The sequence below is a fragment of the Pyxicephalus adspersus genome, chromosome 3 (assembly GCF_032062135.1).
Source record: "Pyxicephalus adspersus chromosome 3, UCB_Pads_2.0, whole genome shotgun sequence".
In the NCBI taxonomy this organism is placed as follows: Eukaryota; Metazoa; Chordata; class Amphibia; order Anura; family Pyxicephalidae; genus Pyxicephalus; species Pyxicephalus adspersus.
This window is the reverse complement of record NC_092860.1, coordinates 143,414,170-143,442,107: the sequence shown is the minus strand read 5'-3', so window position 1 is coordinate 143,442,107 and position 27,938 is coordinate 143,414,170. Positions and strand designations below refer to the sequence as shown.

Sequence of the window (27,938 nt, the reverse complement as noted above, 5' to 3'; positions counted from 1 at the left end):
ATGTATTTATTTTGAAAACCTGTTTATTTTTTACTTTTTATCATAGAATTCTAAAATGTTAAATAATATTTAAATTAGTAATTGTAATACCACATAATATTCATATAAAAATATCTAATGGGGGAAAAGTCATTTTGAACCTTTATACAGCACAATTACACTTTAATATATCTGGCCCTTACAGGGTTAATGTTTATCAACATGTATATGTGCAGTTGAGGAAATAGGACAGGAGTGATCTTTATGCTGCATCTGCAAGCGTCTTCTGATGTTCTTCTGATGCCATCTACCAGTGGGGTGCATTTACCCTGTACACCTTTACTGAGATGATTCATTCATTTTCAATTGAAAAAGACCTACCATATTTGTTTTTCATTTTACTATTATTGGAACTTTAATAACCAAAAATAAAATGGTTTGAATTAATTTATACAATGAGTAAGGTTTTAAGTTTATTTAAGGTAAGATATTGCTCTTGATTTAACATTTCTGTCATATCCTTATAGCATTTTAGAATCTTGTAAATGAAGGGAAAGAAGAAGAAAAAGAGCCTTTGGCAAACACTGGAAAAAAATTGAAAAATAAAATTTTTGCAACTTTTGGGTAGGTGATTCCTATTTACCTGTACCTAAACACTGGCATTTACTTTTCTAATTAATCCCTGCATTTTATGTGTTTTTTTTAGAGTTACTCAATTTTTTTTTACTTTAAATAGGTGTGTAAAATGTCTTCAGTGATATCACCTGTTGCTAGTCATATAAAGATAAATATTTCACAATGTTTGTTTTTCTTCTTGCAGTGATCATACAAAGATCAATAATTTTGGTAAATTTTCTCCGATTAAAAGTAGCAAATTTATTAGTTCTTCATTGGTTTTACATTTTCAGTTACAGTTTACAGCTTACACAAAGCTTTCTTTTCTGGTTGCAGGTTGCCAAGTGGAGCGGCACAGAAGTGAACAAAGGTAAATGTACTAAAAGCTGCTGGAGAGGTGTGAAGTTGGATCATTGGCAAGGAAAATTGCATGGGCAAAAAAAAGGCTCCCTGTAAGCACTTGTTAATGATTCATACTTATTAGAAAAAAAAAAATAAATATATATATATATATATATATATATATATATATATTATACAAAAACACATTCAGCAAAGAATTAGAACATTAGGTAATTTTCGAAAAACAAATGGAAAGCAAACAAGAGTGTAAATAGTTCAGGGTTCAATTACATTTTTTGATGGATTGCACTACATTTTTCATGCTATTATTATTAACCAGGATTTATAAAACGTCAACATGTTACGCAGCACTGTACATTAAATAGAGGCTTACAATCTAGGAGGTGGGGGAAGTATCACACAATAGGAGGGAGATATTGAGTGGTGGAAAGTAGTGAAGGTTTTGGAGACCGAAGAAAATTGGTAGGCAAGTTTGAAAAGATGGGTTTTGAATGCTCTATACTATTATATTAATATGATATTTAGTAAATAATTAGAAACTATATACTAATACTGGATTGGGCCTCTCTAATTCATGGCATGAACTCCAAAAATACTTCTTTAAAGTTCTGGTCCATTATCCCATGATTACAACACAGAATTTCCTGCAGATTTCTCAGCAGCATTTCCATACTGTGTATCTCGTTTTTGTACCACATCCCAAGGATTTTGTTCGAAAATTAAGATGTGTGTCAACAGAAATCAACTTTCATCATACCAGGCTTTTGTTTTTTTACCAGTTTTGGTATGCGTGTGCCAACAGGCTCAGCTTTGTATGGTTTGCTTACTTTTTTTGCAGCCAACATGACAACCACTTGTCACTATTGTGGGGTACAGAATAGGGGTACACTGATGCCTTAAATTCAACAATTTGTGCATTCCAAGATGTTTTTCTGTTCACCACAGTTATAAAGAGCAGTTATCTGATTTACTGTAGTCTTTCTATCAGCTTCATTGCTAATCTGGCCATTCTTCACTGGCCTATCCCATTGACAAGGTGTTACCATTTGCCATGTTTCTGTTTTACACACCATTCTAGTTAGCTTCAGACTCTTGAAAGTCTCAGGAAATCAGTAGCTACAGAAATGTGTAACAGCTCTTGCCATGTATCCTTATGGTTTTTTTCATTGTGTTATAGCTCCTGGATTGGCTGACTAGTTAGGTAAATGCATGATTCAGCAGGTGTGCAGGTGTTCCCCATGTTCTGCTTGATGAGTGTAGTTTTTTGTATTGCTGGAGAAAAGTCAAGCAAAGCAAAGAGAAAATACCTCCCAGGCAGACATAATCCTGTTAGAATTAAACCCATAACCCCAAGCACTGAAAGGTCCAAGAGCTGCCATGTAATAAAACCACGGCATTTTAACTGCAGGGAACTCTGTTTGCTTTGGTGCTAAAATACATATTCAGATACTATGATGACAGCTACAGAACAGAATGAGTCTGGAAATCATTTTTTAAGTCATCAGAGGAGAGGGATTTCCTGATTACTAAAAACGTAAAAACAGCCCTAGCATACCCCATACATTATGTATTATACTTTTGGGTTGCCTAAATGGTAGCCCCCATCAGACTAAACCACCAAATTAACAAAAAATAGTTTCTAGAATATTGTAAGGATAAAATATAGATATAATATGTTCTGATAAGGGTAATTTTCACCCTGAAAACCTCTGGTATAATAGCTGACAGGTGGACTTTCACTGGACTTAGTGTCAAGAAAAAAAAAACTGGCCAGTCTTAGAAACCTAGTGTTAAATGTACTATGTGTTTGATCGTATTTAAATAAAGCAGATGTTGTAAATTCTCATAGCTGAATTTAGTCTAAAAAATTCTAATTGCCTAGATGTAAAGCCTTAACAAATGTAAAGCAAAAATTAACCATCAAAACTAAAAAACTGGGACCAGGCAGGCCTTTTTATTGCAGAAGGGGCAGGTGTCATCCCATCTGCAATAAAATACCCTTACCTGCCTGATTGTAATTTTAATGTACTTACCCGTCCTGGCTTTAGCTCAGGCTATGCCCTGTCCTCAGGATCTTTTTCCTGAAGTCAGGTCTTTGGCCATTTTGATTGGCTGGGCCAGGATGATGTAACTTCCAGACATGTCAGGTACTTACCACATCATTGTATCCTACACTGATCCTACATTATATTATATATATATATATATATATTATATTTAGAAAGTTAGTATTATGTGGTGTGAAGGGGTCATAAAAATTTAGGTCTTACAAATAAGTTTAAGGTTTAATTTAAGTGTTTATTTTAAGATTCTGGGTTTCCTTTTCACTATTTAATGTCTCCCATGGTCATTTTACTTTATTAAAGACCCCCAAAGACTGGGTGTATTACTTTTTCTACATTACGGTCATATTCTTGTCCATTGCATTTACAAAATGCATTTTTGTATTTGCAAAGGTAAAAAGCATATTATAGAATCACCATCAAAAAGACATGATTGGCCTGACAGTAGGCCATCAACTGTGCAAAACTTTACAAAAGGACTTCAAAAAAAAAAAAAAAAAGAAAGAAATGGAATACGAAGATCATTAACCCCTCATCAAAAATGTAGTCAACAATTTGTAAGACTGCAATTTCCAACACCAATATTTCAGCTTTGAATGCAACAGGAGTCATATGATGGATGCTATAACACCAAATCCATCTGAAAAGTTAAGGACAGATACCATTCCACACCGTACCTTGTTTATTCAGGAAGTATCTGATTGCTTTAGGGCAGTCTTTCTCGACTTTTATATTGGTGGGAGCCCTTGTAATACTGCAGGTTTCAGGGAACCCCTTCTATAATTATTATATCCATAGCCCACAGTATATTAGCCTGGTGGTCAGTGGGAACAATCCCTTTAACTTTATTGACCAGTGTGAAAGACGTCACTCTTACAGATATCCAAAAATATTGTATCAATGATAATGGAACACCAATAATGGAATACCAGTGGGCAATGGAACTGAGAGTTTGTTTTAAAACTGCACAATCATCCATTTTTTTTTATACAGGTATTAAGTTTGGATATATTCCTGAAAGGTGTATTTATTACTAAATGAATCAACATGTATTTTTTTTTTAATATAGTGAGTTTTTAAAGACATTCTATTTTCAAATAGAAAATTGAAAAACCTGCCACCTTTGCCCCCTTCCACTCTATAGCAAGAGTCATCCATCTCACAACCCCCTGCCCTGCTGTTTGGCTACCACCTGCTCAACTTTATTCAGCACAACCTAGAAAATCCAGATCTTGTTGGATTCTTGAAGTTGTGATGACCTAGTTTATAAAAGATTTGCCTACTTCACGTCCCATCATGACTTCTTTTTGTAATTTAAGAAATGTAATCGTGCTAAAAATTTTAAATTTGTTCAGACATTAGCACCTCATTGTAGATGTGTTTTTGTGGAATTTTGCACGGCTGCTTTATTACTGTGTAATTTTCATTTTTCAATTTACTTCCACATCTATTTTGTTTATTGCTTCATCCAGTGTTTTATTCTCATAAAAATATGCACATTTTATATCTAAATTTACCTATGCATACAAGGCATATTAAACTAATTTAGATTTGTAAAGTTAATGTAACTTGTGTTTTTTGTTTTAGGGCTGAAATTTTGTGTAGAGAGCAAGGCACAGTTTTCATGAGCAGCAGGAGGTTAAATGGTGCCCTGCAGTTTCCTAAAACACAGACATAATATAGATGAACATTGAGATAAAGTATTCTTTTTACACAATTTTCTGTTAAATTGCTTTTTTAAATTACTTTAATATTACGATTTCCCCTTGTAGACTTTAAACAGAACATCAACCCAATCATGATTACCTAAAATATGTCATGTTTCAATCACTAAGTAAGCACAAGACCCTAAAAGATTTTTTTTACAAATAAGCAAAGGAAATTGTAGCAACCTATATTGAAGACAATATCAGTCTTTATTCTGCATACACCCCCTGAAGGGTCAAAATTGTGATCTAAATCCACTGGTAAGGCAACTGACCATCAATTCTTTACTTGGGTTATTGGTCTATTTTAGGTGATGTTTATTATTATAATGGTATATATAATTTTGATATCTATTAAAAAGATTTAACCATTTCATTTGGACTTGATCTAACTAACCTTTCAGTGTAACTTTTTTTAAATTCTGTCTTTGTCCTTGTGATCCGGACCTAATAATAAAAAAATCCAAAATCCTGTGCTAGTACGATATGTCTGTCTCATTTGGCATTGATTCATTGATTATTGCAAATATTGCAGCTGTTACTCCTGGCATCAACATCAAAATGATTTATACTGATAAATACTGAAACTGTGTTTTATAAATATCCTTTACTAGTGTTCGATTAGAATATTGGCTCATATTAGCTCCTCTTAGCTAAAGTAAAGAAATTCAGGGTAGAAACTGTCAAGGATAATCTGAGGGTCTGAAGACATTGCTTTACTTGATGTTTTTGGTGAGTAATGAGCAGTAGAGAATCTACTGTACTAATACTTTTATTCAAAGATTCAATGCAATTATAGAAATACAGCCTCTCAGGTATCGAGAAAAAGTGGAAAATCAATTGCTATGTGCCTACAATTTGCATAGAAATTTAAATGATAAAATCCAAGGTAAGGTTTGATGATATTAACTTTGTTGCCAAAGCACTGTATTGTCAGTAACAATTGTCCTTAAAGTTGGACCATTGGTTTACTTGATAGCTTTTAAATACAAGCTTCTAGTGATAGGGATTCCATTACCATGCCGCTTCCAGTCCATTATCTCCTCACTCCTTAAATTATGAAGTCTTTGGTCTGGTATGTAGTTACCTCAATCTCCTTGTAAAACCAATAAAGATTATTGTAAAAAAAAAAAAAATACAAACTTTTAGTAAGAATTAACGTTGGAAAAGTCCAAATTTGAAAAATGAATTTCAATTTTAATAAAACAGCTGATAAATGGTGTTGCTTTACTTCAGTTCTGGATTTATTTTTTACTTTAAAAGCATGTTTAATTTTATACATAGCATGTGCAATATTATCACAATCTATAGACAAAGGGCCTTACTAAAGTTTTGCATCCTTCACAAACTTATTTTTTGTAAGCCATGACTAAATAATCATCAATGATTGATGATTTTTATTGTAGAAAATGTTTTTGCATATATCACATATATGAGTATATATATACTCATATATGTGTATATAATCAGTCTTAGGTTTGCATTCCAGTATTCTTGTATGGGCTCTTACCGTATCCGCTGTACCAGACAAAGATGCCCAGAAATATTTTTGCTTCAAAGCCTCAACATCAGGCCCAGTTTAGAGAAGAAAAAAAAGTTGATCTTATTTTTACCTGTTTCTATTCTAATAATATTCTCTCACTGCTAACCCTATGGAAAGTGAATTACAATAGTGATGTAGTAACTTTTCTATCCTCAACGTGTTCTGTCTATATTCACAATGTATTATATTAGTAGACAACAGTATACCAATATTAAACATTGCAGTGGTCTAAAAGAACAATATGGTGTTTTCTAAATTTAATTTGTTTTATTCCTTGCTATACATTATCAGATTTGTTGCAGGTTTATAGTTATACTTTAAACCATAGGACTTGGTTTCCCAAATGACACAGGACGTGTCAATAAGTTGCAGATGGTAAGTAAAAATTCTTATTGGTGAGGCAAGCAAGCCACAAGGAGAGGTGAAGTCTATAAAGGGTTTCATAGTGCTTAAACTGAGCACTTAATTAGTTATCAGACTCCGTGATTGGCTTCTTGTTAAGACACGTGCTGGTTGCCTGTAGGCGGATATCGTATTTGGTTTACATTGAGTCAGCTGGAGACAGCTTACAACCAAACTGTTCAGCAAGCATGAAGCAGCTAGGATTAAACCAACCCTGCAATATCTGCTGGTTCTATATTCTTGTCTTTTTCTGTGTCACAGGTAAGCAGGTGGGGATGGTGGGGGACCAAAATCTGGGACACTTCTACATGAAGACACATTGCAAACTGTTTAAACTTGCAAAAACTTTTGATCAACAGCTTTTTAGTGACTTGTCTTTCTAACCATTTACTGTCACCTACATTATTGTATAACACAGTTTTTTTTTATATTTTTTGTGTCAGAAATTTTTCATAGTTTAAGATTCACAAATATTAAAATACAGAAGAGTTTATGTTGGCAAATATATATGAAAATAGTGAATGATTTACTTACATTTGCTAAGAGTCTTCTCACCATTTATTGGGTGAAGTTTCTGAACTCCTTTAGTAAGCCCTTGATTCTAAAAATTGGAAAAGTGGTTACTATTGCTGCCTTGTAGTACTGGAATCAGCTACCACCTGGAACACCATCTCCATATAGATGAGAGTGGTCTGTATTGGCCTGCAATAGAAATTGCATCGCGCTCAGTTCCTTTTATGCTGCTGGCTGCTCTTTTCTCCAGGCGTATGTAGGCGAGGTAGTAAATAATTTGCCCATTTGGTTTGCTTGGGGTAACTGATAAAGCTGGACCTAAAGCTGTCTATAGACTGTCTGACGCTTGCCAGCCATATATTTGGTTTAAAAATAATAGACAGTTTATGAGCAATACCATCCTCACTAACAGCATTTATTATATTAAGCAGAAACTCTCCTGCATTAGTTAGGAATCAATCCTTTAGGTAAGCTTACAATTCTGTATACATTTCCTAAATTAAGTTATGGTTTGTGGCAGAATTAGCAGCACAATTAGGAAATACCCCCAGCCTTACCGCTATTTGGTTTAGGCCTCCCTCAATCAATGGATGCTTTCATAGCAAGTGACCGACAGTATGTATATATATATATATATATATATATAGTATGTATATGTGTATATATATATATATATATATATACAACCTAAAATAGTTGGTTATGCACAATTCCATATACATCGATGTAAGGCCAAAAGGGGGTTAGATTTACACTTTACACTAAGAATTTAAAATTATTTTTGTGTTCTGTTCTGCTTGTGTATTGATACAGTTGGAAAGCAAAAATGAACCGTAAAGCTCCCCTTTGATTATTGTAAATTTATATTTATAAAATTTGAGAATTTTTATTATGTGTTGACAAAAAAACGATATGAGGAAAATGATATGAGATTACATAAAACATGAGAAGTGTTTGTGTAGCATATGACTTAAGTATCCATAAACAATGCAGGCCTTCCGTTCCCCTTCATTGTTACATTCGAGAAATCACCCCAATATAAGGAGTATAATAAATCTTACCAGTATGTAGTGATGTTTTTCAGCAAAACAATATAATTTATAAATATGTGATTAATGTATTCATCATATAATCATTTAGCCCTCTTGATTTAAACAGAAAAACAACATCTACCTCTTGATTGTATCCATATCTCTGCAATATTGTTTATTGCAAATTGGACAAATGCTAAAAATTTGCAATGCTTCAGTTTAATTATACTTTATGTCATAAAAGTAAGAAAAGCAATGTTTCAACTCAATCAGCATGGTGATTGTAATCTGTTCTGTGTCTTTGTTTATAAGACTTGATAGCACTTCTTCCTATGATAGCACATCTACCTATGTATTGAACACATTATATTTATTAACTTTTGCGGAAACATTGTTTAAAGAATAAAAGAATTTAGCAAATTTTCAATAGGAAAAGGAAAGTAAACATTTGATGTGTCAAATAATAAAATATTAAAGAGTCATAAAACACTGTAATATGAATTCTTCTATGGACACTACAATTTAATGTTGCATTTTCACTTTTCCTGCTTTAAAATGAAACAAAAAAAATGCAGATTTAAAGCAATTTTCAGAACAAAAGATGTTTTCTGTTTTTATCACCATAAATAATAATTTCTGTTTGCAAATGTTATCAACATTTCTTTTATCAGACCTATGTAACCTGCACATGAACCAAAATAAAGCTACTGTAATGTTTAATGAGCAGTTTTAATAAAATTAGACTTATTATTGACTTAATCGTGTAGGAAGTCTGCTCAGAATCAATTTTGTATTGTATGTTAATGTCTCGCTCAAGTAACTGGAAACAGGTTAAACATATATGGTTTTTAAAAACCCAAAATTGAACATGTAGGAAACTTGTGCTTTGGTAGAATACAGAACAGTTCCAAGACATATCAATTCAGTTGTGATAAATCATTTTTAGAGCATTAGTCCATAGCGCACTGTTGCAGTTTCATTCTTATTAAAAATAGGAATGTTGGTAATAGTCTTATCTAAGCTTATGGTTGGAAAATGATACATTATTATTATTATTATAAAAAAACTGTATTTATATAGCGCCAACATTAATACACATTGCTGTACATTAAATCGGGGTTGCAAACGACCAACAGATACAAAAAATTACACAGGAGGGGAAGAGGCTCAAAAGAACTTACAACCACAAAGGTGTATCCTTTGGTACCATATTGCTCATCCTGGGGTCCTGTAGATATTTAGGCACCATTGGACCGGATAACAGTTATTAGGCATTTGGGTCAAGGGAGCCGCGGGTCATAGTACTGCACTAAACTAATTGGTTTGGTATGCAGACCAAACTTGCCTTATGTTTATGCCAAAAAACAACTGCCTTGTTACAATTACATTCAGTACAGCAGTGTCTTTTGAGCTGGAAGCAGTCTATAACAGTTGCTTGTTGTATGGTAGCACTCTGCTGTAACATGGAAGCAGTCTTGACTCTTGTGATCTTTAATATAGAGGACTCATGCAAGATTTCAACTCTACCATGTTACATATTAGATTTCTTGTAGCGGCAATGGATAAAGATTGTGCACACAATTTGGGTTGTAGGTACAAGCTGCTGGTCACAAATGTGGACCCTACATGTCAGTCATTTTGTAAATACAAACATGTGCAACGAATGCAGATCACTAGGCCAGAGAGTGACATGCCAAAACAACCACCAGGAGATTCCTTAAATCTTTGTGTACCATTATTTTGAATATAATTTTTTCAATAAATTTAACTAGAATAAAACTGGCGTAATTTAATTATTGTCTATCATGCAAGCTTCTAAAATTTCAATGTGACTTTTCTTCCTTTTTAACCAGCTTGTATGCCTTTAAGGTTGGAAGCCTTCCATAAACTTCATCAACACATGATATTTAGTCTCTTTTAATATAATTAGCTAGTCACACACAGCTTCAATAGTGAGTGCACGACCAATGTATTCTTCCCTCCAACCTCCATATAACATTAAACATTCCATCCTTTATAAAATCCCAACATAATAAACACATTACAGCCACAGTCTGTCATGCATCGGCTTGAATATGTGGATTGATTGGGCAAAATTGTAGTTATTCCATTCCAACGGGTGGCTAAGCACTCTTCAGATCTTCCGATGTATATTGGATCCTTTTCAGATGAGTACAGTGTATTTGTGCTTTGCCTTTTATAGGTAGCCACGCTTACATACATTTACTAAGTCTGGATAAAAGATTCTTTGCTATTTTTGCTTTGTGTATGAACTTTTAATTAGTGGAAGGCTTTGTTTGCTTCAGTTAGCCCCAGTATTCAAGTATATGCAAAACAATTTATGGTTGCAATGTAATTTTATTTTGTAGGTTGCGCTGATCTTACTTGTAAGTGCCTGATCCTATATGAACAAACAACAATATGAATGAATTTACAAAATAACTACAACTGGACTAGCACACACCTCTCTGACTGTAGATACAGTAAAGATTGGTATGGTGCTCATATTTTTTAAAGCCAACCACCAATCCATATTGAATTTAGGGAACGGGTTATAGGATCACAAGTGTGATTCTGTCCTAACAGATTTGCCCGATGGGTCTTTTGCTGCGCCATCCTTTCTTCACAAAAAGAAAAGTTGTGCTATTACTTTTACGTTGAGGCCAGCTTCAGGCCGGCAAATAGGAGAAATGCCTGTACTTATTACTACTATTGTCTATTCTAACCTGAAATACCTTTATACCCAACTCTGGAAATTTTTTTTAGGGTACCAAATGTGAGGAAAGGGAGAAACATTTAATTAGAGGATCCTTCCAGCACAGTAAGCCATCCCTAAGATCAATACCATGAATATGGTTTTGTGTGTTTTTTATCTGTTAGACATTTAGTAATAATACAATCAGTCACCCCAGACTGGCGGGAAGGCCAAATGGTTTTACCATTCAGATTTGATAAGTATATCAACCTGCTGAATATTTGGTCTTTATAGTATACACAGGAAATTGTCCGTGAGAATCAAAACCAGTAAAGGCGAACAATATGCGATGATGTTTAGTGAGACGAAGACCCCTTACACTAGGAATACAAGTTTGTTAATGTACACTTGTTGAATGTTGAGCTGAGGTATTGAATTGACCTGACCAAATTACCCATCAGCGTGCCCAAACCACAGCTACAGTGTGAACAGGTCCCATAGACACCAATGTATTTTATCTTTACATTCTATTTCAAATTTACCAAAATGCAAAAACAGTCAGTACTTTAATGAATTATGAATTATTATTGTTATTATTCATTTTAATAATAAACAGGATTTAAATAGCGCCAAAATTTTACCCAGCACAGTACATCAAATATTGGTTTCAAATGACAGGCAGTGACAGGAGGAGGAGAGGACCCTACCCAGAAGAGCTTACAATCTAAATGAATGCAGCTGTTCAAAGGGGAGGAGACAAAACACTTGGCCTATGTAGTGTTACTTTATTTACATAGAGCCACCGTAAAGTTTATTTGCTGTTTTATAGAAGGATAAAGCACCAGAAAATGCATGCAATAGTAGGGCCATGTTCAATGTTTTTTTAGACAAATACATAGCCTGAATTTGTCCCACAAACATTTAGGGTTACTGAGGCTTTCCTATCAAACTTAACCGGTACTTATGTTTTTTTTAAAACAATGATTAACAAATGACCAACTTTGGGAATGTCATTCTTTTTTTAACATTAGTACAAAATACATGAAGCAAAATTGTTTTAATCTGTAAACTGCTGGAAATCATCATATTAAATGACTGCAGGTCATAAGTGCCAATGCTGAGAATCAGAATTACATGCAGTTTTATTTATTATCTTTCCTTATCATGGTGACAGCTATAGAAGCAAAAAAATTCAATATGAACAAAATATACTTTTACTTAGCCTCAGCTTTAGCAAAGCAAGACATTGAAGGTTGAACACATATGGGCTGCTAATTGGCATCATTGGTTTAACGGGGCAGATGTCAACTTTTATTTCAAGGACCACTTGGCAATCTTTAATTCTTAAAATAAAAGAACAACTTTATATAAATTTTTTAAAGGATCAGTCCACTTATATATATTATTTCATGTTTTAGTAGAAGCTGGAGATTGATCCGCCTTGGAATACCTTCTATTACTGGGATCCCTATTGCTGAGATCACTCAGTGCCAGGGCTGCATACCTTCCATGACCAATATGAGGGGTTCCCAATACCCCTCTTTGATTATTTCTTTATTTTATATTATACAAAGATGTATTAGAATTATCCAAGTCGTAAAGGAAATTTAAGCTTCAAAAAATTATTCTTTGGCAAAATATTTTTCACTTTTGGGGATGGACCATGCAACAAACTTGTTTCTTAACTAATTTTTTGTCTTTTTATAGGCAAAACGTATAAAAAATGTATTAACAAAACATTTACGGTTTATCTGTCTAATGATTTGTGCCCAGCTGGTTTACCTCGAGGCATCTGGTCTACAAAATATAAATGTTCCGAGGTCTGATATTTGTGAGCCATTATTGAAATGTCTTAATTCTCTGACTTAGAGATTTGTGGACAATAATGATAGGGATAGAAAAGTAAAATCAACCACAGTAGAAATTGTTGGCCATTCGCTGATCTCAATTGTGCCAGCAAACAAGAAGATTGCAATTGCTTGATTAAAAAGTATCAATAGCTCTAGGAACCTAAAAAACTCTCTTAATACATGAGAATCTCAGACCGATGCACAACAGCATATGTGAGATACATGGACAGTCTATCAGTGGTAAGACATTTGGTGTACTACCTACACTATCAATGCTTTGTACTTCAAGCTAAGATTTCACACCTAGATTCTGCATACAGTTAGTGACCATGCATTATGTCTGCATTATATAAATATGCATTCCATTACCCTTTTTATCACATATCACATGCTTAAGATAATCAAAAAATAGAATTATTTCATTGTGATTTTTTCTAATTATATTACAGCAAAGTAGCATTATTTAGGATCTAGAGATTTCATACCCCCATGAAATATTTGGAAGAAAAGAACATTTCTAGGCTGAACCAAACATCCAGGAAAGGGTTTTTTTTTTTTTTAACAAAGACATCAATAGGAAATAAGAAGAAGGGCACGTTATATTAAAAACTTTTATCCTTTTTTTACTATCTGCCTCCAAAAAAATCAAGATTCTAATCCTTGTTGAAAAGAACAATCATATTGGTAGAATGACGTAATATATATTTCACGTGTTGAATACCATCCCAATTCCAGCTTATCAAGGACCATGTACAACTAAGGTTTTTAAGACGTTAGATTTTACTTTCGTACAAAGGGTCCTTCTCCTGGTTGGATTATCAATGTAAAAAATTGGATGCATTTAGGCTTCACGCATTTCGCACAACATGATTGAAGTTGCTTTATCAAGAGTATATCAAGCATTCATGTAAATTAAACTGATTATGAATATCTGGTGACCATATTTTTGACTATCATGGAACTGGGTTAAAGGTTACCCAGACAAGATAATTAGTAAGCCTTCAAATGGAGAAAACTAGCTGAAAACTAATAAAGGATTAGTAGTTATATGTAGATAATTTCCAGTCAGTGTGAATAGATTGTAAGCTCTTCGGGGCAGGGTCCACTCCTCCTGTGTCACTGTCTGTATCAGTCTGTCATTTGCAATCCCTATTTAATGTACAGCGCTGCGTAATATGTTGAATATGTTGGCGCTATATAAATCCTGTTTATTAATAATAATAATAATAATAATAGAGTCACAGGTGCCCTATTGCTTTTATTCTCCCTGTAGTGAATGGTGAACATAGTAAACCCAACTCCACAGTATTGGTGCTGTGCTCAATTAAGGCGTCTCAAAGATATAACATTGTGAACCAAATTCCTCTCCTTTTGATGGATTTGCTCCAAAAAAGTTTTTGGGCTTTTTGTCTATAAATGTTCATGTGATGTTTAATGCTTTGCATAGTTATACAAAACTTCCAGTAGTATTATAAATTCTTATCCACAACAAAAATTGGCAAATGTAGGCGACTGTGTCATCTAAGTAAATCCATTGGCCATCATGTATTAGTTTGCAAAAAATATAAAACCAGCTTACAAAGTCATAATAGTAATAATTGATTTATCAGTTGCATAAATGTTTAAAACATGTGGTCTAAGCATACATGTGGGCTCTGTTCTATGAGATTGCCATGTGCTCATGAATGTAAAGTTAGCCATAGAGATGGAATGAACTGGACACCCGCAGTCATGTCCATCTACCAAAGGCTTTTACTGTTTGAAGTGGGGAAACAGCCATAGTTCCTCTTAGTTATATATATATATCTCATAAGGGATTGGGCTGGGTTTTAAAACATGTCCTGTGTTTAATCTTTAATCAATGCCACTACAGCTTCCTAAAAGGCTCTGCAAATTATTCAGATGATACCACCCAGTGGAAAAAATTGAATATTATGAAACTACCCTACTACTAAAATGTTTTTCTTTGCTTTTTTTAAAACTTAGTTTGAGTCTTGTGTATTCTATACTGGCTTTAGGGAATAATAATCTTCTTCTAGAAATGTTTAGAACCTGCTGAAATGATAGTCATCCTAAGCAAGCTATCCAATAACATTAAGCACCTCTAGACTGTTGTTGATTGCTCACCATTAAAATTGGATGAAGACTTGAGACATAAATGAGACAAAGATGGTGAGAAATCTCATTGGCGATGAGACTTAGTATCATTTGCTTTCTTGTTAGTATTTTAAAAATGTTAATGAGTTTGTTATTAAAGACAAATACATTTCAGAAGAAGAGGCTCAGGTTGAGGTTAGCTGTTTCTGTTATAAACTTCCCACGTACAAGTTTAATTGTTCCATAATTTGGCATAACTGTGGGATGATTTGAAAATAAAGAGAATTGATTAACTGTAACTGGGCAAAATAATGGAATATTTCACTTATGTTGTCATAGCTGAATAGTCTGCACAATATAGACTTAGCCTCCGTCTGAGATTGTAGACCTAAAACCTTTTTTAGTTATCTTATTAATTAGATTGTGAGCACCTTTGAGGGACAGTTAGTGACATGACTATGGACTTTCTAAAGCGTTAAGTAATATGTCGACGCTATATAAATACTGGCTAATAACTATAATAGATGGGTTTCTTTGCTCTACATTTAATAGTAATGATGCATGACTGGTAGAAAATATTTTTGTATTTCGACACATATATACTAATAAAAATATGAAGTTCTTGTATTCAAGATTCTTCTTGATATGGTGGGTAGGTCTGTTTTTATTTTGTGGAAACGACCAATGATCTATGTGTTAAAAGGTTGGTTCACAAACTGAAATAAAATCAGTAAACATGTAAAACATAAAGACCTAAAAGCCAATCGGCCAAAGCGTAACAACATACAAGCCAAACAGGTACAGCTGGATATACAAATAACATAATAATGCAAATAAATAAATGTAACAAATGCATTCAATTTATATTTTAAAAGAGAACTCAAAAGCAACCATATCTGTGCACTACCTAGCACTAAATACAATTTTAGAGAAACTTCCCCAATCACTTCTGTACTTAATGGTGTTATTTACAAAAGCTGTTCACTTTGGAAAGGGAATGTTGGGGAAACTTTGAAAAGCTGTGCTAACAATTAAATCCCTGGAATGAGCAAATAAAATAATTGTTTTCTAGCATGACTGGGTATTTAAAATAAACACAACTTCTTCTTTACTAATAATCTTTTTGCAAAATTAATATTTACTTTGTTAGGTGAACAGACCGTACTTTGTTTGGAGCTTATTCACAGTACTGTGTTGCTGTTACTTGCAGGACCACATGCAACTTGAGTTACTGAGATGCAATGCCTTTAATTCTGAATGACACCTCACATTGAAAAATAGATATGTGGTGCGCTGCTTTTTGATGCACTACGTATTGGTGCACTGCCGTCCAAGAGCATTTTAGTTTTTATTCGTAAAAATGATCCCTGAGCAGCAAAGTATATCAGCATTTATCTTTATTTTTCTACCCTATCTTTGAGCCCTCAGCATTGGGAAAACTGTCAGCTCCAGCGGAAGAGTGGCCAGGAATAAATGAACAACGCTGGATTCAATGGGTTGGTCAGTATCTAATGCTAGACAACTAAACACAAAGGTAACTGGAATTTTACACGTGTGAATGTGTGTGTTTGGGGGAAGGGAGTGAATTGTTCTTTAATTCCCTTTAGGCTGGTTGGTTAGATATCAATATAATTTCTTTTAGATATATAAAACTATCTGCATTTCCTCACAGAAACCAATAGGCTTCATGCGTGCAGTAGAAAGATGCAAACTCAGATTATGATCAGCTGATGTATGGCAAAATCGACACTTTCTATTGTAGACAAACTCAAAAAAGGCCCAGAGTAATAAGACTTGCATATCAATATTATTATTTTTATGCATCTCATATTTTTAGAGTATAATATCAACTACTCATCCAGATCACCTAGTGAACCTCACTTATCCAATGCTGGAGACGATACACTTTCATTAGTGAAGCTGGGTGATCCATCAAACCTGGAACAATTCTGGTCCAGGATTAAAAACATTTGCTAACAAATACCAAATGACTTTTAGGAAATCCATTCCAGGTTTGCTTGATCACCCAGCTTCACTGATGAAAGTGTATCCTCTCCAGCCTTGGAGAGCTTTAAAGCATCAGGCCCATTGAATTACCCCTGCTACATGTTTATTCACATTGTCATTATATATTTCTTTTGCATTTTACAGCAATTATTTTTGGAAGGTAAGCTTCTACTTCTTCACAGATGCATGTGGTTGTGTTACCCAGTAGTCATCCATTTTCCTTTTAGTTAGACCTACCTACAGGTGCACCTACATAGGTGGACATGTGCAGCTAGGGATAGGGCACATGAATGACCCCATAGGAATGTAACCATAAACCTCAGTGTGGATGCTCAATGTTACCATTGCATCTTTTGACCAGCTCTGAGAAGAAACTCTTTTTAGCATTTGATTGTTTTATTGTACTCAGGGCTTTCCAGGAAACCCTTTCAGATATTTACTGTGACTCACGGTGTTTATGCAGCACTAATTTGTAATAAAGGATAAAGGATTCCATCCATGTGGGAGTCAGAAGCAAACAGATCTCCCCAACATCGACCCTGCCCACATAGGTGACTAACACTAAACTTCAACACTCTCACTTTCTATAAAAATGAATTGAGATCATAGTAAGAAAGCAATAATCCATTCATGTAATGACATACTTTTTATTTAATTAGTTATTAGATTAGGTCGGTTCAACAGGTTATTTGTTGCTGGTTAAAGTGCAACTTTAATAATCTGCCTTCATACTACTACTGCCAAGTAAGAATTTAGGCAAAATGTCCCCCAGTGGTATCAGTGCTGTGGAAGGACCTTAAGAGGTGGATGCTGGAATTCTTTAAATATGGGTACCCAGCTTGTCGCTATTTATTGAAAGGCAGTACTCCAGCCTCTGAAAATCATTAGCAAATGCTCAGTGCTCTATTTCCTAACAACGGGGCTTAATGGGTGTCAATTAAGTTTTTTATTATCCAGTAAAGTTGTTAGGGACAGGAGTGCAAACCCTGTACTACTGTGGGCTGAACAGCATATGAGATGTTGGCCCAGGGCAGAAGAAGTAATAAGACTTTAGGATGTCAAGATGTTGTATGGACATTGGGCCATGTTCTTTTATGCAGTCTGTGTCCACTTTTTTACATATAAGTAAAATAGTTAGGTCAAGCATTTCATTAAGGCATTTCAAACCTCCAGAGTTTAAGTTTGAATTTTAAAGTGAAAAACAGATGAAAAGAATACAAGCACTTTTACCCCTTCTTTGATGGTTTGTGCCATAGGGGTTCAAAGGGAGTTATACAGGTAGTCCCCGGGTTACATACAAGATAGGCACTGTAGGTTTGTTCTTAAGTTGAATTTGTATGTAAGTTGGAACAGGTATTAACAGTTTTTTTTTTATAAAATGCAATAATGACAGATGTTTGTATCAACATATTATTAGACAGCGTGGTGTCAGTTACTGTATAAAATCTTCACTGTAAGCTAATCACAAACAAAGCAAAAAAAAAAAAAAGTACAAAAAAACTTTATGCAGCCTAGACATTCATTAACTTCTGGAGCAAGCAGTGCTTTGATATGCAAAAAGACTTGGTCATTAAAGAGTTACAAGAGGCTACAGATCAGCTCCGCTCTTAAGCTCACCTATAACCTCAGTTCTCAGAGCCTCAGTCCTGCACATGAGGGAGCAGGTAAGTCCCGTTCATATCTAGGAGTTGTCCATATGTCGGATTTTCTTAACCTGGGGACTACTTGTATAGCAAAAATGAATAATCTCAAATAACAAATGATAACATTTCTACTTTTTACTCTTTCTCATAAATCATAAGGAAATGTTTTAAGGTTGTTTGACATATTGGGATCCTTAATTCTAGCAAATAACCTCCCAGTTCCGGGTTAGAACAGCTCTATTAATTGCATTGCACTGCGAATCTTAACTCAATCTTGCCAAATGCAATTGACATGTTTCTCTATCACTGGGTTCTTCTTTATGAATATTGTTCATTTTATAAAATACTTCTCTTTTGTTTCCTTACAGACACTTATGCCAATGATGTAACCTTAATCCAGGCACCAGGTTTTGTTCTTGAACTGGTTAACAAAGAAATCGAGTTAAAATGTGAGTTGAAGGGAAAAACAACTGACAATCTACGAATCTGCTGGTACAGAGAGATTCCCAGAAATACAAACCTGGAGTTCCTTGTATGTGGTGTTTTTGGCCCGAAGGAGAGCTATATATTTGGCAATGCCACCCAGAGCCGAATTAACATGAAGAAGAACAATTTTCCATTGTCATCCATTATGAAAATAAAAGATGTTCAGCAGTCAGACAGCGGATTCTATTACTGCATGGTGGACATAACACAACAGCTCACCTTTGGAAGTGGAACTTTGCTGACAGTTGGTAAGTTATGGTGATTTTGGCGATTATAGCAAGAACTTTAACCAGAAACTTTTGTTTGAAAATGGTCACACCAAATGCTGATAGCAAAGTACAAAGCTTTTACTTTATGATTATAATGGTAGAGCACACAAAGTTTTTGTCATGGTGTCAAAGGGCAACTGGAACCTGGAAACATAGCGAGGAACTCCTTGTTCAGGCAACATCCTGTTGCCAGTCACTTCCTTTTATATGGGCGGTCATGTGGCAAATTGGAATCACATGACCAGAAGGTAAGAGAACCCACCACCAGAGGGAGTGCTGGAGCAGAAGCAGCTCAGGCTCTTACTTTGAATATTTTGTTTCTCTACATCCTAAAGCGAAACTGAATTTGCAATACTTACTTTTCCCATTCCCCCACCAGGTGCTACCATCTTCTTTTTTCTCTTCCTGGAGGTGATCTTCATGATGATGTAAATCCCACACAGGAGTGGGAGTCTATTTATTTCTTCCCGGCATGTGCAGAAGAAACATTTTAAAAGATATATTAAAAGAAGGAAGAGATAGGACCCCTAAACATTTCCACATAAATATTATTAATCACCACCTCCCTAAATCATTTAAGACCAGATGAGGGTGTACAATGTATACACAAGGAAATGATCTTCCAAAACAGTGGGGAGTTTTGTGGCACGAAGCTTTGTACAAGCTTATTGTAAAATTAAAAAAGGTTATTTAAGGTAAATATTAAAAAACACATAAAGCTTTTGACAAAAGTATCACAATGAGAATTACATTTCCAGGTTAAACTGACAAAATACAGTATACAAAACCACTATTCAGAATCAGTTCTAGTAGGTCAGGTATAGATAATATTGATAAGTGACATTAAATAAATCCTGATGCGTTTCGCAGGGAGAGCCTGCTTCTTCAGGGGAACTATCAAAAATCTTGCATAGAAAAACATTAGGAATAAATCAAGAACAAAAACAAGAGCAAAAGAGGATTTAATAACTAAACCCATAAATTAATTGAAGTTTGTCTGAACCCCCAAAAACAAAAACTTAATAAATTGCAGCGCCTGAATTAGTTTTCTTTTTTTCAATTTTCTTTGCCTTTCTTTTAGTTGGTTCATTTGTTTGCAAGTGGAAGCCTGAATATATTATGGTATATCTGGACAGACAGATGTTTGTGGAATAAATAATTCTAAATTTTTTTTTTTTCTTTTAAGTTGAGACTCTTCCTACTACTTTCCCAATACCAACAAGGAAACCTCCGTGCAAATGCAAGAAACCCAACAGTCCAAAAGTCCCACCACCAGGTAAGTTATAGAAACTGTGCCTGCCGTTTGACATAAGCTGTTAGCCACCTGACACAACTGTAGGTTTTACCTAAATTAGTGTTACTTTTTCCAAAGTGATCCAGATAATGTTTCCGGTCATTAAGAGCCTTTTACTCAATTTGGAATACTAATATAGTTAAATAGGAACAGGGTATAAAACAGCCAACTTCACAGTGCAACCAACTCACCAAATATTAAGTAATGAACAAGTGGTGCAAATAATGAATTAGTGCCGCTTGTTCATTTCTTATTACTGAATTTGACACTCTTTAAAGAAATGTTTTACATAAATTGCATCTTAAGCAGATGGTGTTCTTCAGTTGTTTGGTTTGCCACACCTATTGGTGGTGTAGTGTTAAGTTTGGATGATGTCAGTTACTATGATATGTCCATTGGATCAATCATTGCCTGCTTTCATCTTGTGATCCAACAATCCCAAAATAGATAGCTTGTGCTATTTTACGTGCAAACATTGCCTATCAGCAGAAGATGACAGCGTTTGTAATGCACCCGTTTAGTATTGTGGTGGCTGCCATCATTTAGGTATTGCATTTTGGCACAGTAAGGAGCACAATATTGTATTCCACCAATTCTATGTAATGCTTACTATTTTTAAGTTATGCTTGGGCTATAACAAAGTCTTCAGTGCCATTGTTTAGAGGCTATCACTCTCACCTTGCAGCAAGGATACTTTAAACCTTAAAGGTCAGGACACCAACTGCTTGGAGTTTGTATGTTCTCTCCTGGGTGTCACATGGGTGTTCTCCGGGCTCTTTGGCTTCCTCCCACACCCCACAATCATACTTGTAGAATGTTTGTTTTTCCCCCAAATTAGCCTTACAGTATGTTATGGACATTTGACTTTACCAGTGGAAGAGGCATTAGATCGTGATCTCCAGTGAAGGAAACGTAGGGGTGCATTTATGAACCTTTCAACCAAGATTCTCCCAACAATAACCCAAAATTTTCAAATTTTTCCCACTAGATCCAAATAAAACATTGGAGAATCAATGCTTACTCATAATTCATATACTTTCTTACTGAATCCAGTCCACGTATGTAAAAATGTGGTTAAAAGTTTGGTGGAAACATTTACAAACCCCATGGTTAAAGCACTATAGTAAACACCTACAAAAAATTTTACGTCAGAACTAGAACAGTAAAAGTTAGAACTTCTGTCTTTTCTAAGATTTCACTCATCACATTTGTTTCAGGTCTGTATGTGCTTTACAGCAATTATTTAACATCGGTCACACTGCGACATAGAGAATTGTAAAACTACAAACCAGCTTACTGCTTAATAACTTAATAACACAAAAAGGAACGGACCCATAGACAGCGATGCCAAATAATAATTTGTATGTTTTGCAGAATACAAACTGAAAACAATGTTATTTTCTATTCCACATCTCATATTTTTGTTGTTCTTTTACAGTTTTGATCTGCAGCCCTGTGATTTGGGCCCCTGTGGCAGGATTTGCTGTTATCCTTATGATAGGGCTGTATTTTCTGGTATCCCATACATATCGTAAGTATACATAGTATTATTCTATACAGAAATATTATATACTAAAATTTCCTAAATTAAAAAAAATATATAATTATTAAAATACATAATAGTAAGTACTGACATATCAAATGTTTTAAAAATCGTAAGGTGTATCATTTAAAGTCTTTTAAAATAGGAATGTCATTTCAGCTCAAATATTAATATTATTAATAATATTATTATTATTATTTATAATAATAATAAACAGTATTTATATGGCGGTAACATATTATGCAGTGCTGTACAATAAATAGGGGTTGCAAATGAAAGACAGATACAGTGACACAGGAGAAGGAGAGGACCCTGCCCAGGTCAAAAGTATTTGTAAAAATTTTGAAAATTAAAGCACAGCAAAAAAGAATAACTTTTTATATTGAAGCTCACCAGTCCTTAGATATTATGGCTTCAATAACTCTCTTTTTAGATTTGTTGCCTTTATTTTTATCTGATGAAAGACCCCCTGTCCTATGGTTACAACGCTTTTTTATTGAACTGTATGTATGAAGCAGCAGTTTTCTCATCCCAAGATGGGAAATGTGTTGGAGAATGGAAAAGTTGCACACCTTATTGTTCTGTTCTATGGGGAGGGGGAGGACGAGCAGGTAGCACTCCGCTGTGCTCTCTTCCATAGCAAAGTACAGAAGTCATTCCGACTCAGTCTTGGGCAGATTGATGAACAATATTGGAGGACTGTTGTACACATGCTAAATTTGTTCAACATTTACAACTAATCAACCCAGGTGACATTCGTCTAGCATGTATCTTTAGGATTACACCTCATGCAAGGAAGTTGTCTTGTGGTTCACAGAAATATCTGGGAATGAGTTCCTTTGTTTGGAAATACACTTTCTGCAGATACAAGAACACCTTCCCTGCCACCTGTAACAGAAAGCTTTATGACAATCAGATTTGAATTGGAAGTATGATATGACATGATTTGTAATGCAGCAACAAGCACAGGGAAGTGGGGTCAGTTACACAGCACAGGGTTAAGAATGTACATTGCCTCTGCCCCCTAATGATCCTGTATTCAAGTATGCATGCTTTTTCTGCTCCAACAACTGCAGCAGGTGCATTCCAGGATCATTTAAAAGAGAGAACGGAACATTTTGTACATTTTTTATGCATAGTTGCTTACTGGACGGCATTAGTATATTACTGAAAAATGTAAAATGTACATTAAACCAGAAAAAGACATAATTGTTCAAAATTCTCTTTTCTAGGTGTGTACAGGAGGACGCACATGTACTTCAGAAAGTAGTAAGTGTGTTTGTGGTAGCAACGTATCAGTAGACAGATGTGATAAACATTGCCAAAACCACATCAGACCGTACAGCAGCAGCACAAACATCTTATCACCAAGGTGCTGCTGCATGATTACATCTATTCTTTGTATTGGATCCCGATAGGGAGCAATGCAGTGGGGTTCCCTGACTCAGCATGTTTATGGGTGTTCAAAACTAAACTTATATAAGAATATTCAAGCCATGATTTACTGAAATATAAATTTTTTGTGCTTTAAAAAGATAAAAAAGTAGTGCAGATTTAAAGTGCAGATAAGCTACAGGTGCTTTTATGAGCATGAAACAACATCACAATCCTTGCTAAATACGAGACACCCTGGCAAAGCTATTGTACTTGATAGGGCCAAATCTTAAGCTAGGTACACACGTGCAAAAATGGTAGTTAGAAAACGAACTACTAACGGCAGATCAACGAATATGCACGATTATTTTGAACAATCCTATTGTGCACAATTTTGTACATGCTGTAACAATATGATCGTTCAAATATAATCCACCAATATTGTACACACGCAAGATACAATCGTTTGAATGATGCAGGACGTGACATGTAAAGGAGATAGTGAACTGCAGAACAATCCACGATCACTGAACGACCGTACACACAAAAGATTGTAAACATTCGTCGCCCAATTAGATCCGCCGGAAGGGTCGTTCATTTCCAGCGACAAACTTTGTTCATCAGCGTCATTGTGCATTTTTTTTGTTAACAATTATCGCACAAACGGTCATTAGTCGTTTGTTTCCAACGATAATTATTGCACATGTGTACGCAGCCTTATCCTGCCGCTACCTCCTATTGGCCAGTGAGCCTAACCATCATAAAGATGGGCCAATAGGAATGTGAGGAAAGGGGTAGAAGCTTTAAACTACAGGACTATGTAAAACTGTGCTTTGTTGTGCAAAACAGTCTAAGAATTTGCTGAAATTGGTTTGGAGGTTGCTGCAACTTTGTGCGGGAACCCAAATCAATTTAGCTTTTCCATATCTCTGAATCTACGTTTTACTATGGAGTTTTCACTAGAACATGTTAAAGGACCTTCCCATTGGAGTACACAATAGCACCCTAAAGGAGATTTGTGTTAGTATTGCTGCACACAACAGCCAGTAAAAGCAGATCAATTTTCTTGCATCCAACTTCAAGGAGAATGATAAATAGGTAATATTTTAGTACTATAAAACTAGATATCTCAATGCCAGCTGGAAAATTCAGATGATGGGAGATTTTTATGTTACATAATTTTAAAACACACAATCTTCTTATACACATAAAAATCCAGAGTTCAAACTCTGCTGAGATGCTCCACATGCTTATGCAACAAGTTTTTCCATAAAGTGTAGTCCTTTATAAGTGTTCCTCTATGCGTTTCACTAGTATAGCTTCCTCAGGAGTAACACTGATTAATGTACAGTTGACTCCAACATGTTTAACCAATAAATACTTATGGAGATCACTTCATCTGTGTCATTACCAGGACAGAGAGTCCAAAACCAATCTCGTTCAACCCCATAAGTGAACAAAGAGGACTATGTCCTGCAAAAGAAAGATCTTTCTATCACAAAGAGCAAAATATTATGCCACCAAGTGGTCTGGGAGATCTGGCCTTCAGAAAATCTTAGACAAATACCTATTCACCAATTACAAAAGGTACAAACCCTAAAGAAGGGGTTTTGCATCCTTGAAGAAGATGCTCTCCACCATGCCATGCCAAAATCCTTGGCCCCAGAGACTCTCCTTATAACCTTGCAGCTTTATGCCCATGTATCTTACTTCCTAGTCAGAGGGTCCTATTAATACAACAGATTAAGCTTAAAGATGTTGTCCACTGCTCCAAAATGGTCACACTATGAGACAACATAGTATTCCCACACAAAATGGCAGCTAGCTCTCTAGAAGAAGCTCTCTATAGTAGCACCACCTATGGATTGCCACTACTTAACTGACTACACAGAAGTAGGGATGAGTGAGCAAGTTTTTAAAACTTGATCTTGCAACAAATTTAGCCGTTCTTGCTTACTGAAATTTTAAGCGAGAACGGCCAGTGTAAATTCGCCAATCGATGTCAAATTTTAAATTAAAAAAAATATTCAAAATGTATTAACCTCTAGTGCCCCGGGGATCACAAACAGGAGGAATCCCAGGGAATCTTGTGAATCCTCCTGTTATAATTTCTTTGATCTTCCGATATTTTCGCGAAATTGGTTTGCCAAAATTTCACGGAACCGTCAGAAGTTCAAGGAACTTTTTGCGAGAATGCCAGAGGCTTATACCTACACAGGAGAGGGTGTTAGACATGTTGTGTCATAGTCATCTGAAAACCTTCCCTAACTACTGTATTTCCTGGTAATTCCGTAAAAACTTTATTTTTGTTTTATGTCTCTAGGTCAGACTCTAACCTATTACTAAACCTATTTCACACACGTAGCATTCTATTATTTCTGTAATATTGGCCAGGAATCCTTCTGGTTTCCTCCCCTGATCACTGCAATGAAATAGACACTTATGGTCTGTGTAGAAAGGTAATGTTCAGTTGCTTTAGAAGCCCAAGGGAGCCCAGGGCAGTTTACTTAATAGTTTTAGGTTCAGCCGGGGTTATCCGCTTTACTGATTATCAATACTCATAGAGGTATAAGACCAACATCTGTATTTTTGGTGTTAGACCAGTACAAGATGATTTCATGTTGATTGATCTTTGCTAGATAAAAGTCTTTTTCAAATAATGTATTATATATTTTATATATATTCATATATTAGATAAAAGAAAATTGCAAACCGTATTGGCATAATTTAAATTTTTTATTAATCAATTTGTTTTTGTTCATTTTCAGCTCCCCAAAACAATAACACATTCCACCGTATTCCATGAAGATATTCTATTAAGGTTATCACCATTTGGACTTAAGTGTGAAGGCTAAATATAAATATGTATATATTTATGTGTCATTGTGCAAGAATATTACTGGCGCAGAGGCAATACAGACTTTACAAATGTTAAACTTGCACTGAGCCGCACATAGGCGCAATGTAGCATCTCGCTGCATCAATCAGCTCATGAACCACCCAGGCTCAAAAAAAACCTTCTACAGTATGATAGTGCTTATGCCTAATAAGTCTCAGGTGTATTATTCCAGGTGGGATCTGAACCCAGGAATTTAATGATTCAATGTTATCCAGAAAGTCAACATGCTGCCATACTAAAACAGCCATTAAGCATGGAGGACCCTGCAAAAAATTACAATACAAATTAATTTTAAGATATTTAAATCCCAAACAGTATTATTTTTACCTTGTAAAAAGGATATAAGACAGTTTTAGTCCTTAAACCATAAAATGATCGTGCTTGTCTTGCACAGTGTTTCTCAACCAGGATTCCACCAGAGATTTCCAGGGATGCCTTGAGCCACCATATACTTTGAGCTGTGGATATAGTAGGGGTTCCCTAAGATCTGAAAGTTATTTCAAGGGGCCCCCATGTTAAAGGTAGAAAAGGCTGATCTAGCCTATTACTTTAGTGATGTTTAAGAAAGCAAACATTTACAAACGGTAATGTTGGAGTTCACCTGAAGAAGACAAATATCTGCTTAGACACCCCTGCTGAAAAACATTCCATGTGACTTCCATTATCATAGTGATGCTTTATATGATAAAATTCAAAGATTGTCCAAGGAGCTCCTGCTGGATCTTAATAAAAAACTTAATAAGCAAAAAAAAAGTGGAGCAATCTATTGGTGTTATGTTTAAGGCTACGTACACAGGTCAGATGTTTCTCGCTTGATTATCGCCTCAAGGCTAGTATGGGAGGAGAATCTGACGTGTGTACAGCGTTCATCCAACATCGTTCATGGGTCCGTCCTGGCGGAATACAAGTGAAGGGGAGACAGCAGAATGGCGTTGTATGTACAGCACTTGTTCATGCATTGTTCAGTCTTTTGTCGTTGGAAAGGATCAAGAAAGATTCTTTCCAATGACAAAAGTCTAACGTGTGTATGTAGCCCAAGTTAACTGAACTTGCTATTATACTTAAATAAAGTGTCACAATTCATCCAAGTGGCTTCTTCTGCTCATAGTAATTCCCGCCATCCAGTTGATTCTGATTTCTGCAAATAGAAACCCCAGAGGCTGGAAGACTGAAGATTGTATACCGAAAATTCAGTAAATAGTTATATTTATAAAAAGGATTATTTTGCCTTCATATATTAGAGAAGCCCACATTTTCTAAAGATACAGTTGTTCTTTTTTGTAATTTACGAACTTATTTGCATTTAATTTGCACTGTACAGCTTTATATATTGTAAATAAAGAAAAAAAAACTCTATGTGTGTGTAATATCTTGAACAGGGCAGTTATTTTTTTCTAGGTATTCTTTTTTTTTTTTGCTTGACAGGTTTATTTATTAGCTTGGTCAATACACATCAAGGTAAGCATACAGACATATGAATGGCATACGATCTCACTGTGAACTTCCACAATTTCAATCAATTTTATTTTATTTTTAGGTGTATATAAAAAGCAAAAACACCTAAAA

At 35.0% G+C, this 27,938-nt stretch overlaps 1 protein-coding gene across 1 annotated transcript; it reads left to right on the top strand.

Annotated features, from left to right (window-relative positions):
• Positions 1-6,547: 6,547 nt before the first annotated feature.
• On the top strand, positions 6,548-27,728 carry CD8B (CD8 subunit beta). Its single transcript, XM_072406615.1, has 6 exons — positions 6,548-6,932; positions 18,876-19,241; positions 20,449-20,538; positions 21,995-22,087; positions 23,332-23,368; positions 26,242-27,728. The coding sequence occupies exons 1-6, from the start codon at positions 6,860-6,862 to the stop codon at positions 26,255-26,257; spliced, it is 675 nt and encodes a 224-aa protein (XP_072262716.1). The 5' UTR covers positions 6,548-6,859; the 3' UTR covers positions 26,258-27,728.
• The last annotated feature ends 210 nt before the right edge of the window (positions 27,729-27,938 follow it).

What these genes read in the sequence shown, in the direction of transcription:
- CD8B (XM_072406615.1), top strand. Translation starts at nt 6,860, where the DNA reads ATGAAGCAGCTAGGATTAAACCAACCCTGCAATATCTGCTGGTTCTAT. An exon ending in TGTCTTTTTCTGTGTCACAG is followed by an intron (nt 6,933 to 18,875) that starts GTAAGCAGGTGG and finishes GTTTCCTTACAG; the next exon opens with ACACTTATGCCAATGATGTA. An exon ending in TCTGGTATCCCATACATATC is followed by an intron (nt 22,088 to 23,331) that starts GTAAGTATACAT and finishes TCTCTTTTCTAG; the next exon opens with GTGTGTACAGGAGGACGCAC.